This window comes from Camarhynchus parvulus, chromosome 6 (assembly GCF_901933205.1).
Source record: "Camarhynchus parvulus chromosome 6, STF_HiC, whole genome shotgun sequence".
Lineage (NCBI taxonomy): Eukaryota > Metazoa > Chordata > Aves > Passeriformes > Thraupidae > Camarhynchus > Camarhynchus parvulus.
Genome location: NC_044576.1, coordinates 17,118,099 through 17,134,801, shown reverse-complemented (window position 1 = coordinate 17,134,801; position 16,703 = coordinate 17,118,099). Strand labels below are relative to the sequence as shown.

The following is a 16,703-nucleotide window of genomic DNA, read 5'->3' as shown; positions in this document are numbered from 1 at the left end:
CCCTTTTTTTTTTTTTTTGCATTGTTACAGTTTGCTTGCTTGGTATATGCCTTCAGACTTAGGTTCAGCAGTAATTATCTTAATCCTATGTTTGCTTCTGTTTTTGAGGTATGTATCTCCATTTTTTTAAAAAGTTTCCAGCTACCATATTATTAGTCTGGCTTTTCTGATATACCATGATATCATCAAGAGGTGCACTTGGAATTTTCAGTAGCAATATCCTTGAATCCATGGCAATATTCTTGTTTCTACTTGATGCAAATGTACTGAATTTTTTTCTGTAAGTTTAAAGTAGTGTCAAAAGGTATATACTATATACTACAGTGTACCACAAGGTTTTGTCATCTTAGTGTGAACATGTGAAGTAATCTGCCAGTCCTAAAAGCTATGTACACTTTACTCAGAAGCCCTTGGAACTTAATGAAATAGATAACTGTTGTAGAAAAATCAGTTTAGAGCAGCCCCTGAGTTAAAATGGATTGTTAGCTTGGGCCTTTGTTTACCACTTGTGAATGAATACTGTGTTTGGTTTTTTGTGGGGAGCACACTGGGAGATGATTGAAAGAAGTCACATCTGTCTTATGAATTTGGAAGAATAGAAATCTATTCAAATCTTTCCTTCAAAGTTCTCATCTGTCAACATATAGTAGTCACAAAGTGATTAAGGTGCTGAAGTACAAAAATCAGAATGGTAATTTACGAACTTAACCTTTTTGATAGGCAAATCTGAAAGGTGCAACTACTTTTCTGTCTTATTTAAACTTAATATGTTTTGTGTGTGGGTAATTCTAGATTTGCATTAGGTTTTCACATATCGGCATAAACAGCAGTTCTAGCGCTCTAAAAATGTGACCTGGCTTTTGATACAAAATTAAAGCTGGTGCAGAGAGAGACTGAGAATGTAATAAAGAAATTACAGTAGTAAAAATCATAGGAGAGGGTATATGGATGAAAGGTGGTGTACTGGAAATTAAATTTAGGCAGCCCTTTTGGGGTTCCTGGAGACTTGAATAGGAATGGGTAGAATCAGGCTTTACCCTTATGAAGACCACTCTTGCTGCCTAGATTTTGTGTCTGGTGTCATAGCACTGGACATCCAGTCATGCTCTGAAGAGGCATCCTTTAATTTGAGTTGTTTTAATAGAGACAGATGAGTGGAGAAACACAGATATGGGCCTTTACCTGGACATTTGAGTGGGGCCTTTGCCTTTGCACCTGGGTGCCTGCAATGACCACAATCATACACAGGCATTGGTTTTGGTGCTGGAGCTGATACTCATTCCTTTGCCACGTAATGGAAGACTTACAGGGTGATGTGGGTAACTGCATTCTTCCCCACAGCAGCAAATTTGAAAGTACAAGTTCTTGCCAAAGGCAGTATGTTCTGTTCTTCCATGTGGGTGTTTGCTTGCTTGCACAGGAGAAGAACAGGGAGTCTAGCAACAATAGCTTTACAGGCCTTTTGTTAAAAAAAAAATCTATTTTTTTATTCTTCTTTGAAAATGTCACTTAGGAAGATAACCAAGAGATTCTCTTCATTTCGCTACTGTGTCCTGCATCCTTAACTGAAATTTTTGAGGCATAAAAGTCTTACTGGAATATAAACCTTACTGTACAGTCGTGATAACATACTGAAAAGTTTTTGTTTTCCTTTTGAAGGGAGCTTTAAAGTAAGTAGTAGCAGCTGGATCTTAGATCAGCAGACACAGATATTGTGGTGAATGCCTTCTCATTAAATTGAACTGTAAATACAAATATTTACATTGTAAGTTTTGCAAATTTGGTCAAAATAAAACATAACCAGCAGTTAAAGCTGTAGTTTTGTTACCAGTACAGGGCTGTAGTGTAGCCTCAGGGGGATTGTAACCTGCCTTATCATGAATCAAATAACCTCCTCACAGAGGGAGTTTTTCACCGTGTGGACCTTTCTCCTCCTTCCAGGCTTTTGAGAAAAGTAGTGGGCCCAAAAGCACTGGGGTCTTTCAAGATGAAGAGCTTCTCTTCAGTCACAAACTTCAGAAGGACAATGACCCAGATGTTGACCTCTTTGCCAGTCCCAAGAAGCCAATGGTGAGTTCAAAGCCCTCCTCTGAACCTCCTGTTTAAAAACAGTCTGAATTGTTCATTGTACTGATGTTCCTTGTTTGGACACAGCTTAGAAATCACTGATTTCCAGGGAGGGCCAAATGCTAATGTCAGTTATATTCTGACATCATGGGCTGAAAGAGATGAGCTTTGGGTCTGTGACACACCTTTTCTTTATCTTGTGTTTCTTTAGTCTGCAAACCGTATCCTGAAGCCATCACCTGGAGGAGGTCTTTTTGGGGATGATGATGAGGATGATCTCTTCAGTTCTGCTAAAACAAACATTCCGGTACTTGTTTCTCTACTGTAAATGCCTTACATAAAAGAGAATGGGAAAGAAGTGCAGGGAAGGGATTTTCTCCATTTGTATACCCACAAGAAATTAAGTGACTTTTCAAATCTTTTTGAGAGAACAGAAATGGTCATTGTGACCCTGAAGACATAGGGAGCAAACAGATGCCTTGGGTTTCCCAAAGCTGGGATGAAATAATTGGATTCTATTTATTTTTGTGTACACCTGGGACCGGCTTAGGTGTAAGAGAGCACACCTGAGCAGAAATCAGAGAAGTTGAGGTTGATTTGTTTAATTGCTTAACTTGGTGATATTACTTCCCTGTGCTTTATGCATGACTGATGAGCTGTGCTCTGAGAATTGTGTAATTCAAGTTTCTGCAGGTTGGTTTGATCTCAGGTAATGATGCAGTGTTAAAATACTCAGGGTCACCCAATTGCTTTTAAAGGAAGAGTAGGTGCAGTAATGAACTAGACTGTGTTACAGATGGTCTGAGGTCACAGTCCTAACATACATTTTAAACTGCTACTTTTAAATACAGTTATCTTAATTAAATTGAAACTAACTTGTACTTTAGTCTATATTCATGTCTGTAGCTGGAAGTTAGGCTAGAAAACTGACAATAGTTCCTGAAAACTATTTCTTTGAGGACTCTGGACAGAGTGGTCTTAAGTAATTAGTGCTTGGGGGACTATATATGGAGCCTGGTTGCTCCATAAAATATAGAAATAGCACAGTTCCTTAGCTAGCCTTGTGCTTTTATTCTCTCTGCTGTTTTGTTCATGAGGAAATATGTATGCATTTGAAAGTTTATTGAAACTGTCATTATTAATTGTTGGCACAGACAGCAAAGGTTGAGGTAGACCAAAGGAATGGAGGAATGGAAGGCCTTTGCTTTGCACAGCCATAAATCAATACCTATTGTTGTAGTCAGCTGACCTTGGCAAGATGCCAGACACTCACCAAAGCCCCTCCCTCACTCCCCTCTGCAGCTGGACAGGGCAGAGAAAATATAACAAAGTTATATTTTATATAAGTGAATTGAGATAAGGACTTTGAGAGATCACGCACAAAATACTTACACAGGCAAAGCAGATTTGAATTAAAGGTATTAATTGAATTTATTTCTAGCAAAATCAGAGTGGAATACTGAGAAGTAAGATAAGACCTTAAAAACACCTTTCTCCCATCTGTCTCTGTTTCCCAGCTCTACCTCCTTCCCCCACTGGTGCAGGGAGATGGGAAATGGGAGTTTAGGTCAGTTCATCACACCTTGTTTCTGCCACTGCTCAGAGAGGGGAGTCCTTCCTCTGGTCCAGCATGGGGTCCTTCTCACAGGAGACAGTTCTCCATGAACTTCTCCAGCCTCAGTCCATCCCACAGGGTCACTCTTCCATGGGGTGCAGTCCTTTGGGCATAGCCTGGGCCGACCTGGGTCCCCCACAGGGTCAGAAGTTCTACCAGGAGACCTGCTCCAGTGTGGGCTCCTCTCCCACGGTTCTGCAGGTCCCTGCCAGGACCCAGGCCTCCTGTGGGTTCCCAGCCTCCTCTCAGGTACCCACCTACTCTGGCTGGATCTCCTTCACAGGCTGTGAGTGGATCTCTGCACCCGTGCGGATCTCCATGGGCTACAGGGTCACAGCTGCCTCACCATGGTCTTCACCACAGGGGAAGGGGCTGCAGGGGAATCTCAGCTCCAGTGCCTGGAGCACCTTTTCTCCCTCCTTCTGCACTGACCTTGTGTCTGCAGGGCTATTCCTCCCCCATGTTCTCACCCCACTCTTTTCTGGCTGCAATAACTTTTCTTTTTCTTAAATATGTTATAACAGAGGGGTTACCACTGTTGCTGATTGGCTCAGCCTAGGCCAGCAGCACATCCATCTTTGGAGCCACCAGGGATTGGCACTGCTAGATACGGAGAACGCTTCTACCAGTTTCTCACAAAATCCACCCCTGTAGCTCCCCACCTCCACTACCAAAACCTGGCCATGCAAACCAAATACAACTATGCACAGCAGGATCAAAAGATGTGGCCAGTTTTCTGTTCAGTTAAAAGCAAGATTTTAAAGATTTTTGCTTGTGTTCTTTTGGGGTTTTGGGTTTGGTTTTTTTTGGATCTGCACAGCATGCTTTTTACCCCATTCATGTTGACTTGTCCTCATAATGCTTTCAGAAAATGATGGAGAAGAAAACTCTTCAGACCAGTGTTGGCCCTTGCTCAGTGAGCAGTAACTTAGAAAATGCTTTAAGTGCCAAGCAAGATGAGACTCTGAAGGCAGCAACTACAGAGGCAAGTACTTAAATCTTGTGTCTTGAACAGCATGCAAAGAAAAAGGAGATGTATAATCCTGTTTTAATTGTCTTGGAAAGATGAAAAGTAATGCCTGGATTGACTGGCTGCCAGGCAGCGATGTGTGACCAAACTTCTCTGCTTATCAGCAGGTGCACTGTTAGTACCAAGAAGTTTAAATGTTATTGATGTTTTATTCATTGTACATGCACATTTCACTTTAGAAAGTGAAATGACAGTGAAGAGCTACACCCTAGGTCCAGTTGTACTGAAAATTAGTTGTTTCTTCTTCTCTGAAGTGCCAGTGTCTGTTGGGGTGAATGTGGTCTTTAAAGATAGCCTTTCTCAGAAAGGAGATCAGGGCATGCAGGAAATATCTGTGTCAGTTAAGACTCCTATCTTGGAGTCTCTATGGTGAGTTAACAAGGCTCCTGTCCTCGATCTTGCAGAATCAAGAGTCTCTGGGGGAGGTGATCTGGACCAGAGTTCTGGTCTGTGTCTCATCAGAGCTGCTTGATGGATTTTCATGTGTACAAGATTAGCTTTTTGTTGTGGGGAGTGGGAGTTTCTTTTTTTCCCCTGGGCTGAAGAACATAGAGCACACTTGTAGGGGTAGTAATTCGCATGTCTTCCCTTTTTGTAAAGTGTTCCTTGAAGTTTAAAATCAGGTTCATCTTCCTGTTTTTTGTAGCTACTGCAGCTACAGCCTGCTTAGGTGTGGTTTCAGCCTGTCTGAGGTTAAGCTGAACACCACATGCACTTAAGTAGAGAACAATCTCCTCAGGTACTAGGATTCCTCTGTCGTGCTCTCAAGCCCTTCAGACTAGTGTCGTAACTCTTGCAAAGTCTCAGTTACTTCAACCTAGCTGAAGGAGCTGTGACTGCCCAGTCATACCAACAGCTCACAGAAGCATGCAGACTACAAACTTGTGGAGAGCAAGCCCTGGGAAGTGCACCTTAGCTGATTTGATTCATTCCTTGAGTCCTAGAATTGACCCAAGTCTTCAGACCAAACAGCTGCTCTTGCTCTTTTAGCCTAGTCTTCTTTCTAGCACTACTGGCTTGGGTTTCTTTAGAGGAACACTCACTTCTCTAAAGCTGGTTGTTTTTTTTTTTGAAGCCTGAGTGGAACAATTTTGAAGCTCTCTTGGCTTCCATGTGGGCTTCATGGAAGTCTGTAGCCCTGTTACAGCCAGTCACAAAGAGATAAGTTAGATCATTGCCTGGCAATATGGCTTCATATCACCAGGGGACAGAATAAGCAAGGAGAGAGAAGGTAGCTGTCCTGCCTGAGGGCAGCTGTCCTAGTGGTGGCAGTGACCTGGAGAAGATGGATGTTGTTCAGTTACCATGGCAAAGTGTAATATTGGGTAGAAGGGACGGGTGAATGAAATGTAATGAAGATGGGGCCATGGCATGTGGGAAGCTGAAACTGAAAACTTTGTGACTATAGCTCTAATGGTAGAATGTTATGATAACAAGGTATCTTCAGAAGAAATTGGTAAGCAATTAGCTGCTTTCTATACATGTATTAAAATGAAAACTATGGTTGGGTGATAACAACTTGTCAACTTGTTTAATCCAATGTAATTTTGTGCAGAAATCTACAGGTCCTGTTCCCATTAAAACCAAAGAGCCTTCATCTCGGATTGGAAAGCTACAAGTAATTAACTTTACTGGCACTTTAACTTTCAAAAAAAAAAAAAGAAAATCTTCCTTGCCTCACTGATAGCTTTCCCTGAACCAAAATCTTACTGCTTCCTTACCTTATTCTTGCAACATTATTATTTTTTTTCAGATGGCATATTTTTGATTGCTTTTTCTGTATCGCATGTTTAATATTATTTCCTCCTTCTGTTTCAGTCTTGACTCTAAGCAGCACTATTTACTTATGCTGGGGGGGCAGAGGGTGGGCTCCACTTTGAATTGCTATTGTTCTTAGCACTATTAAGTATGTTTAGAGACTCTTAGGGGGGACTATGGTTATGTCCCTCTTCTGACACAAAACGACTAATAAGTGTCTATATCACAGTATCATTCAAAGTCAGAATCATTGTCTCCTCAGACAGAATATTGATCTACATAGGTGTTTGGTCTGGCATAACTTGACCCTGCTGTTCCTGAAGCTCTTACACAGAATAATAGTTTTGACCACTCCACAGTTTTAGTGAGACAGAGCTTGTGGGAGACACAGAAGTTCTTATGTCTGAGAAAAGCCAGGTACTTCAGAAGTAGAACTTGATTACCAAGATAAACTAGTTCTTGCTGCTTCTCTCGGGCCATGCCTGCTCTGGAGGAGTAGTAATGTGATCTCTCTCTGTGTGTATGTTTTTGTTGTCCCTGTTTTGTAGGCTAACTTAGCTATTAACCCTTCAGCCTTACTACCTGGTGCAATGCCTAAGGTTTCCAATCTCAAGTCACCCTTACCAGTGCTGGACACTCCATTACATGAGCCCAAGGAGGTGCAGAACAGTGAAGCCTTCTCTGCTGCAGGAAGCAATGAAGAGCTGGGTGTAAGCTTTGATCAGCCCATGCAAGCAGACACCTTGCACAATGCCAATAAGGTAACCTTGGTATTTAGGATAAGAGGAAGGGGTTTAAAAACACAGTCTGTCCTCATGCAGGAGTTTGTTTTGGTATGCAAGTTCTGCTAACAGTGTGGTTTATCTGAATATAAATGGGACTGTGAAAATCTAATCCCTTCTCACTTCCGTGGATCACTGAAGAGAAAGTCTAGCTTAGCACCTATACTTAGCTCAGTGGTGCCTTTTAAAGTACATGAGTACCTTTTCCAAACACTGGATTTCCCTATTGGTTGAAGGTATGCTAGCATAACATCTTGTCCCATCCCAGGAGACACCAACCCAAAAAAATATTAAAAAGACATCTTGCTAGCCTAACTATAAAAGAGGTTACAGGCAGCTGCTTTCACAAGCTATCCAGAGCACATCACTGCTGTAGGTTGACCTTTAACTCCTCTGTGGATAAAAATGTCACACTGTCCTGAACTGTAACTCTCAATTCTTTTTCAAGGAAAACTTTTGTTTTCATACAAAGGAAAACAAAAAGAAGTGTTACAGCTTTTGATGTGGCAAATCTCTGCCTCATACTTTCTACTTTATGGACTGCAAAAGGCATATTCTAATTAGAGACTTAGTCGTTCTTTTAAAAAATGGAAGTGTCAGCCATGTAGTTAAGATTTCATCTAGGTGCCTATGATTTTATAAGTCTGAGTGGGGTTTCCTGAGAGCAGCAGTTTGAGTAAGATAACTTAAGATTTTAACTTTGTTTCTTTCTTCCTCTAATGCTGATGAGGCTGTTCATTACTAGACGAGTAGCAGAGATGACTTGGAAAGATGCAGCAGCCGCCAACAACCAGGGCTGACATGACCCCTTAGTGACAGATGGGTTGGAAGCTTGTACATCAGCCTGGTGGATTGCTATGTAGGCATAGTTGTTTCCAATAACAGCGTGTTCCAACAAAGCTCTCTATTGTGATACTTTTAAATAGATAGGCCTGCAAAGAATAGACTGCCTGTAGTTGCATATTATCAACCTTGAATGCTGATTTTAGTGTAGTGATGATGCGTGTTTTTTACAGAAGTAATCTGAGAAGAAGCATCTTGGTAACTATACAGGGAATGCTTTTTGTGGCTCAGGTTAGATGCCGTAATTTTGGCATATCATTGCTTCTTCAACCTTTCAACTTTGAGTGTAAATATATCTAGTCAAATGCACTTTTTTCCAAAGGCTGGAACAAAGCAACCTGCTCAGCATTCTGCCTGCCCTTTGAAAGAGCAGGGCATGAAGCAATTAACAAAAGGGAAGGAGAAGCTGTAGTGATCCATTTCCTACCCATGTAAATACTCCTGTCCATGTGGGAGAGGGGAGAGGCTGTAATGGAAACTTGCAGGGGGCTTCCTTAAAAGCAGCAATTAACTGCAATAGGCTATACATAAAATGAAATTGCATGGAAAATACAATTAGTCATGGCTTGAACTGCGCTCTAAGAGCCCCTAGATTAGCAAGATAACAGGCTGACTAAGGTATTACCTAAAGCCAAGGGGCTAGAGTGGCTTGCTGACCTGTTGTGACTCTATTTGCGGGTGCTATTGTTTTTGTACACCAGTTCCATCGCTGTGGAATGACTAAGGGCAGCAAATCAGAAATCCTGGGTTATATTTCTAAGTCGTTCTCCTAATTACTCAAATTTCCTGTGGGGCTTTTTCCTTTTGTATGACCCTACTTTGCTTTTCCTCCTTCCTTGCAGACCAGGATCAGGGTTCCGGGGAAGCGCAGACCCCCTAGCAGATTGGCGCGCCGTCTGGCTGCCCAAGAGGCTGAAGTGAGTGAGGACTTGGACACTAATAAAGAGCCACAATTCTCTCTACCAAAACAGATGTCAGCAGTAAAGAACATAAAGGAGCCTCTTGCTGCTGAAGCAGAGTCCAAGGAAAATGGCTTTCTCTCTAGCTTGTCACTACCAGCTCACAGCAGTGTTTTGTCTGCTGGGACAAACAAACTCCTTCCTCCAGAATCCACAGAAAATGGGGATGATCTGTTTGAATCTGAAGACCTTTTTGCAAACAGCTCAACATCCAGACCTGTTGTACAACCAAAGCTGAAGGAAGGAATGCCAGACAATATGGCTAACGAACCCATAAAGGGCAGGGAGAAGAAGGCTGATGTGGGTGACCAGGACAGCAATGATCTCTTCCAGCCTGTACAACAAAAGTCTTCAACAAAAAGCAGCTCTATACCTCTTTTGGAGGAACAGGAAGATTCTCTCTTCACCTCTCAAAAAACTGGAAAAAAGGAGTTAAAATCTGCTGTCCACCAAGCAGCTGACCCTACTGCCCAAGATATCTTTGAGGTAATGGCTGAACCTGCCATGTTTTTTGTTTCCCAGGTCCATATGTAGACCCCTCTACTTTAGACTTAATGGAGGCTGCTGAATAGGATGGGGTGTGCAGGATAAGGGAGTGAAATAAACTCTCAATCCTGCTCCACTGCTGGGATATAAAAACTCTTTGGTTCTTCAGCCCCTAACTAGCAACAGTAATTTAAAAGGTGGAGTCTTAACACAGAGCTGGCATGCACTGAATGTGCTGTGACAGCATACCTTTTTCAGAATAGTAAGGTATTTGGTTCTTATTTATTAACTGTCTGTTCAATTCCCAGCAACTAAACAACACTTTAAAAAAAGGAATAAAATTGGTGGGCTGGGCACTTGATACAGGCCTCTGTGAGCTGTACTTGACCTGTGTACAGTCCACTACTAAGGCACTTTCGCCAAGTCCCCCATGAGGAAAAGAGTCTCAAACTTCTTGCTAGTTAGGTTGGCAAATACCTCTCAGATTGCTGAGTTCAACCTTTGTCTGATAAGCCCAGGAAATCCAAGTCTTCTAAACATCTCAGCTGCTGTGTACAGATAATTTGACTATTCTCTTGAAGTGTGTTGTGGATTGATGAGATCTTTCTCTATTTTTCTTCAAGGATGATATATTTGCTACTGAGGCAATTAAGCCAGTGACCAAAATTAAAGAGAAAATGCCAGAGACAAACCTGTTTGATGATACCGTTGATATTTTTGCGGATCTAACTGCAAAACCAAAAGAAAAGAAGACCAAGAAGAAGGTGGAACAAAAATCCATATTTGATGATGATATGGGTAAGTGTATGTATAAGCAAAATCTTGCTACTAGTCTTGTACTATTGTAGCACTATTGTCCTGAATTGCATTCATCTAAGATGTTTTAGGACCTTCTACTTTTCAACTTCTCTGAAATCTCTAGTCATCTTTGGATTTTAACCTTGGATAAGAACTTTGTAGATTTGTAGAACTAGCATGGCATTAAAGTAGTTTAGGAGAGAGTATAAAATTGTTCTGAGAAAAAGTTTAATTCCTGTAGGGAATTACTCCAGACAAGTTTCTAAGAGATTCATCTCATGTTATGGCTCTGAGACAGATTCCGTATTTCAATTTGCACAGCTTTTTGTATTGCATTTTCAGATGAATCACTGTTACAAACAAACTAGCATCTCTGTCCATCCCACCTTCACTATTGTGTTAACTGCCTTGGAACTCATAAGCTTTTGTTTACATTCATGTACCCAGGACAATTTACAGATACTACACCTGAAACCAAATGTTTGCTATGTAAAATTTGTTGAAAAAACAGCGAGTAGTAATGTGAAATGATGCACAAAGCATGCTCCTTTCTTCTCCGTCAGCAGAGATACTGAAAGTAGTGTGATTTTCAGCTCTGTCTGTTCTCAGACTCTTCATGTTCATAGCTCTTTGAGATTGCATGTATTTCTTTTCTAAGACAAAATTTCTTCTCTAGCTTTGGTTCTTGTCAAGTCTTCATTCCCTCTGACTTACTCAAATTGAACCTGACTTACCACTGTTTTACTTGGACTGCTGCTAAGCACTCTAGCCTGATGGCTGAAGTCTGTAAATGTGCTAGAAAACTTGCTGGAGAATGAGCATCTTGAGATTTCAAAATCTTCTTGATTGATATAAAAATAAGACTTAAAGATTTGTTAGAAAGGTATTTGAAATACATATTGGATGATATTTTTTAAAATCTTGTTTTAATAATTTACATTTTTTCATGTAGTCTATAGTAAGTGAAAAAATTTGCCAAGCAGTTACCCCTTCCAAATATTCAACAGAAAAATCTGAACTGAATGTTGAAAAAAATAGTTGTAGAGTGCCACATGAAAATAGCCACAACAGAACCTGTTGTTTGTACTTCCACTTTTGACATCAACTCTGGTGCTAGAGCTTTGTGTTTCATGTCACAGCTGATCTTGATGCCTATTGCACCTAAAGCACCTGCATCTGATGGACTTCATCTTCCTGTAGAGCAGTGACTATTCAGTGGTACAGCTATAGGTATGTGGCTCCTTAGTGCCCGTGGAGCTTCACAACACCCACAGGAGTGCAGGGACGTGCCTGAAGATGAGGATGTTCTGCAGTAGAATTGTGGAACTGGCACTTGCCTACGTTTCAACGTTAAGGGCTGGCTTAAGTGATGGTGGTAGCACTTTTACAGAGCTGTACGTGTTTGTCTTAGGAGAACCTTTCTGCTACAAATGAAACAGTAAATTTCAGCTGCAGTTTGAGGGGGGATGAAGGCTGCAGGCTCTTTTCTTTCATCCTACCACACCTTTCAGTCACTAGAGTCCTTAATCACCTTACAGCTGATGTCACCTCTGCTTATGTTCAAAATGGTCACTGAGCTTTCTTGCACTCTGACAAATACTGTTTTCCCTGGGCAAATTTTTTGTACTCTTTAAGCCTCTTTATAAAAAATAGGAGTGATACCTCTACTGCTTATGGCAGTCTCTCTCTACTGTAAAGCTAATCCATGTAATAGCTTCTTGCTTTGGAGTGATGCCAGTAGGGGATTACTCTGTTTTGCTGCCTTTCTAAACTGCTCTTGTGCTGAAATGTGGTCCTGGATTATTCCTGTGTAATCCCTATGATCAGCACAGTAGCAGACACATGCTGAATTGGAAGTAGTGAGAAGAGACAGGGAAACACTTTTTGATAGACCACTTTGTGCTTGGCCTCTGCTCAAGGTTAGGCTACGTGCTGAAGATTGAAATAGTAGTTTTTATAGTCTGGACTAGTAATTCACAGAATATTCTGACTTGGAAGGGACCCACAAGGATCATCAAGTCTGACTCTTATATGAATGGCCCATATGGGGATCAAGCCCACAACTTTGGTGTTATTAGAGCCATGCTCTGACCAGCTAGACTCAGTGGCTATATTAACCTCTATATAACACCCATATTTTCTTAATAGGGATTCAAGACCAGTTATGTGCTATTTACACTGGCCTTGTGAATCACTAGTGATCCTCATATCTAAGGCTTGCAATTTTTCGGTTTTATACTCCAACTACATAATCTGAGTATCCTAAATTTCTTAGTTTAGAGTACAAGATACACTGTTGTGTACGCTCAGCAAACCTCATGGTAACCCCTCAGCATGTGTATGGTAGCAGCTTCATCTCTTTCATGAGCACAGTCCTTAACACAGGCAGTTCTAGCCACAGCAAGACTGTGAGCTCTGCAGCTGACACAGGCTATCTGTGTTGGATTATTTAATTTCTGTGTATTGTTGTCCTCTGCCTTAATGGCAGTGTGATATTTTTCCCCTTTGTGATCCTAGTTATTCACAACAGATATGCTTGTATTGAGGAAGGTGGTGCAAGACCTTGATTCAAGACTGTAGACAGACTTCTTGAATATTATCAGGAGAGTGGTTATAGCTGTCTGCCCCCTTGCATCTTAGCAGTGGTCTGTTCTCAGGGGATTTATATTATGTTCTTACTGTGCTGTACATTAGACTCATGGTTAATGAATATCACCACAGTAGTTGCTAGCAACTACCATCTTTTCCTCTTTGGATTTTCTTTAGCAACAACCTCACAGCTCTTGGATCTCTCAGGTTCCTCAGACACTAATGTTCTAGGTAAGAGGGATGTTATCTGGCACTTGCATGATAGAATTTATTGTGGAGCTTTAATTTATTAGTACTTTACAAATGCTTACGAGAGCCTGAACATGTTATAAAATACAAGTATTATGCTGTCTACCAAGAAGAAAAAAAATCTTAAGAGCTAACAGCTCCCACATATGTCCTTACAAATGCATCCAGAATTGCAAGTGGCAGGAAAGCATTTGTTTATCACAGAATGTCCTTGGCAGTCACTGCTGTGTGATGGAGTCTCTTGTGTACAATGTTGCTTCTGTTTAGTAGTCACTTCTCATTAAAATCTATTTTTTTTCCCCTCTTTAGATGATATCTTCTCTAGCAGCCAAGTCAAGATACCTACTCCTAAAACCAGATCTTCCCAAGCAGCCTCAGAACCAAAATCTGAAAGCAAGATCCTGAGCACATTTGATGACCCGCTGAATGCCTTTGGAGGCCAGTAGTCAAGGGGATGTGTTGCAGAGAAGCAGCCTTCCTTAGCCCTGTCCAGTACTAATACTCTGGATTCTCTAATTCAGTAGAACTGGAATGAGATGGACATGGATATTTAAATTAGATTACCCATTTAAAATGGTTAGTATTCTCTTGTGCTAGTCTAATTCTGCTAAATTATATATTTTTTAAAAAATACAGTAACCTCCTGCTATCATGTTTCCATGGTGCCGAGATGAATACAGCCTGTGCAATACCTGCAATGAAGTAATCTATTATATAAAGTATAGTTTGTTTTATTGAACAGATCTATAGATAAAATAATTGATAAATAGTAAATGGAGTCTGTTAAACTTGATCTGTCTGCACGTCTTACTTTCCTCTTTACTTCTTGCTTAGAACGTGTGCATCATGACTTGAATGCTACCAGAACCATTACTGTGCCTTGTCTGGGTCAGCTGCCACCTACTGAGCTAGTGGGAGGGTAAGCCTGGGTTCAGTACCAGCTACAGCTTTTCTTACAGATGAAGCAGTTAGGAAACCTCAGAGCAGGACTTGACACCAGGTCTAATGAGATATTTCATATAGGCAGCTGATGTGGGTTGTAAAAATAGCAACAGTTAATGCTGCTTTGCCGGGGAGAGTGTGTTACAAATGAGCACCGCGTTGTCCATGAAGACAACAGAAACCTAACAGTGTCTTCTGTTCAAGTTGTAGGCCTTTAAATGAGATTTTTCACCTGCATGGAGCTGCCAGAGTTTTGCAAATAAGTGTTTTCACCAAGTCCATCTGTAAAGAGCACGCTTGGTCACTTCCAGGCTGACAAGCCAATGCACATACTTTGTGGAAAGACTCTTCTGTGCCTAAAGGCTTGCTGTCTGCTTTCCCTTCTCCTCCATAACACAGTGTAAGCTGTATACAGGAGGTTGCTGCTCTGGAGTCTCTCTAACCGTGGAATGTATTTGGTCTAACTTTGCTTCCTGTATTTTCTAGATTCCCTTCTGAAACAGATGCCATTAATCATACTGGATACCCAGTGGTAGACGCTTGCTCTCCTGCATGCATTCAAGCAGAGCAAGTGCATACATGCAGGAGGATCAAATGTTTATTTTATTGTACAAGTGACTGCCTGCAATTCTGACTAGATTCACTGCTTTTATGATAGTGACTACTTTATCTTGGACTCTTTAAGACTGTTCTGCTGTGAATTTAAAGCATGTGCTTAGAGGACTTCTTTGAGATCAACTCCCACTTGCACTGCAGTTCCCATTCTGAGACATCTGCTTGTCTCTTGTTTCTCAAGATGAACTTCCTTTATCAGGCACAGTAAATACTACAGCTGAAACATCTAGCACTAATGAGGGTAAAGCAGAAGGAAAGGTTGGAAGGGATAAAGGAGAAACATGATGTATTGATTTGCACCATAGGTGGGCCTGGCAATGATTCATGTTAAGTGGGGGTTAAGCTGAGAGTAGCAGCTTGAAAAAGAGTGTGGGGGCTATTTGCAAATGGGTGTCTGCAGTGAAAGCACTTGAACTTTATTTATAGGCATTACATCTGCTGCATATGCCTCGTATGTGATTTGGACTGCTTCTTTACTCCTTCTGTGCTTAGAAGGGCTTCAAAGATATGATGACGAAGAAAAGGATGGTAAATTCTTTTGTTTCTTTTCTGCATCTTCTTGGGCCTTCACATTAATAACTTCTATTAACATTACAGAGAGGGCTGTTCACAAGCTAAGAACCCTGAGAGCTAAAAGCTCTTGGAGTAGGAAAAAAAAAGCTCCTGCCTTAGTGTTTCGTAAACTTCCATGTGAAAGCTCAGCAGAGAAAAGCTCTTCATAGTGCAAGTTTCTATGATGTAGATCAGAACCTTTGTTCACACCTAGTCTTTCTAAACTGGCAGAGAGAGAGTGTTTGTGCCTTTCCTTGTCTCTCTTCATATTAAAATGAGGTCTAGGCACTTCACTTCTGGGAGGGCTTGGTCTGAGAGGTGATATTTTGAACTGGGTTTTGGCTAGATGGTTTGGTTTTGGCCGGTGTTGGTTTTTTGGTGATTTGGGGGTTTTTTGGATGTTGCTTTTCAGGTTTGGTTTTTTGAGTTTTTCTGCAAATTTGATAAACCACAGTTGCCTATTTCCAGAAGGGCAGAGCTGAAGGCTCAGTATTAAACCCAGAAGCTCTGACAGGTTCCCATTCCTGCTACATGCTTCTCAAACGTCATCGTTTCAACTGGGCCTGAAACCTAACAGTGAGTCAGGGTAGGTCTTGCATATTTTAAAACCTAAATGGAAAGTAAAGTGGTTAATGTAATTAGCACCTGCTAATAGGATGAGCTTGTTTTCTGTAGTCTGTGATCACCCGAGGGCCCGCTGCTTCTGGAGCTTGCCCTGGGCCACCTCTGGCTGAACTGGGAGCGCAATCGAGCGCTGGCCTTCAGTGGAGGGTGCCCCAGAGCAGTGCCTGGCCCTGCACGGGGCAATGTTCGTGTCCTGGCTGGGAGCAGCGGGGCGGCTGCCCGGGCTGGGAGTCGGCCCGCCCCTGCCGCCCGGGGCCAGTGCTGCGCTCCGACACAGCGGCAATGCCTGCGAGCCGCTCGGCCGGAGCGCAAGGGCTCGCTGCTGACTCCGCGGGTCAAGCCCTTAGCCTTGACCTGCCCGGGCCGCACTCCGTGTCCCAGGGGGCATCGCGGCCGCCGCCGCTGCTACCACGTGTCCACCGGTAGCGTTGGGGGCGTTGCACAGACTCACGGAGCGGTTTGGAGCGAAGGGGACCTGAAGGCCCGTCCCGTTCCCCCCGGCCCTGAGCAGGGACACCTCCCACCGGAGCGGGCTGCCCGAACCCCCGTCCAGCCTGGCCTTCAATACTGCCGGCGATGGGGAAGTGGATCCGGGTCCTTCCCCGCGCACGCGCTGCCGCCCCGCGTCTTAACGACCACAACAAGCGGCCCGGCGGGCGCCCGCCCCTAAGGCGCCGCGAGCCCCGCCCCCTCCGGGCGCTGATTGGCCGAGGTTCGTGAGAGCGGCCGTCCCATTGGTCCGTGGGAGGAGCTGTCACAGGGTGGGGCGGCGCGGGGGCTGCCGGGCGGCTCCT

General features: G+C 42.6%; 1 protein-coding gene across 5 annotated transcripts in view; it reads left to right on the top strand.

Moving 5' to 3' along the window:
- Nucleotides 1-13,997, top strand: part of WASHC2C (WASH complex subunit 2C) — a 35,278-nt gene extending 21,281 nt beyond the window's left edge. For 3 of the 5 annotated variants that reach the window (XM_030951040.1, XM_030951041.1, XM_030951039.1), the window contains exons 23-30: nt 1,942-2,070; nt 2,279-2,374; nt 4,551-4,667; nt 6,268-6,330; nt 7,019-7,231; nt 8,938-9,540; nt 10,164-10,338; nt 13,486-13,996. In XM_030951040.1, coding sequence (XP_030806900.1) covers nt 1,942-2,070; nt 2,279-2,374; nt 4,551-4,667; nt 6,268-6,330; nt 7,019-7,231; nt 8,938-9,540; nt 10,164-10,338; nt 13,486-13,622 — 1,533 coding nt within the window. In that variant the 3' untranslated portion in view covers nt 13,623-13,996. Of the gene's footprint in view, nt 1-1,941; nt 2,071-2,278; nt 2,375-4,550; nt 4,668-6,267; nt 6,331-7,018; nt 7,232-8,937; nt 9,541-10,163; nt 10,339-13,485 lie in introns of all 5 variants that reach the window. The other 2 variants (XM_030951043.1, XM_030951042.1) reach the window with 2 other exon arrangements.
- The last annotated feature ends 2,706 nt before the right edge of the window (nt 13,998-16,703 follow it).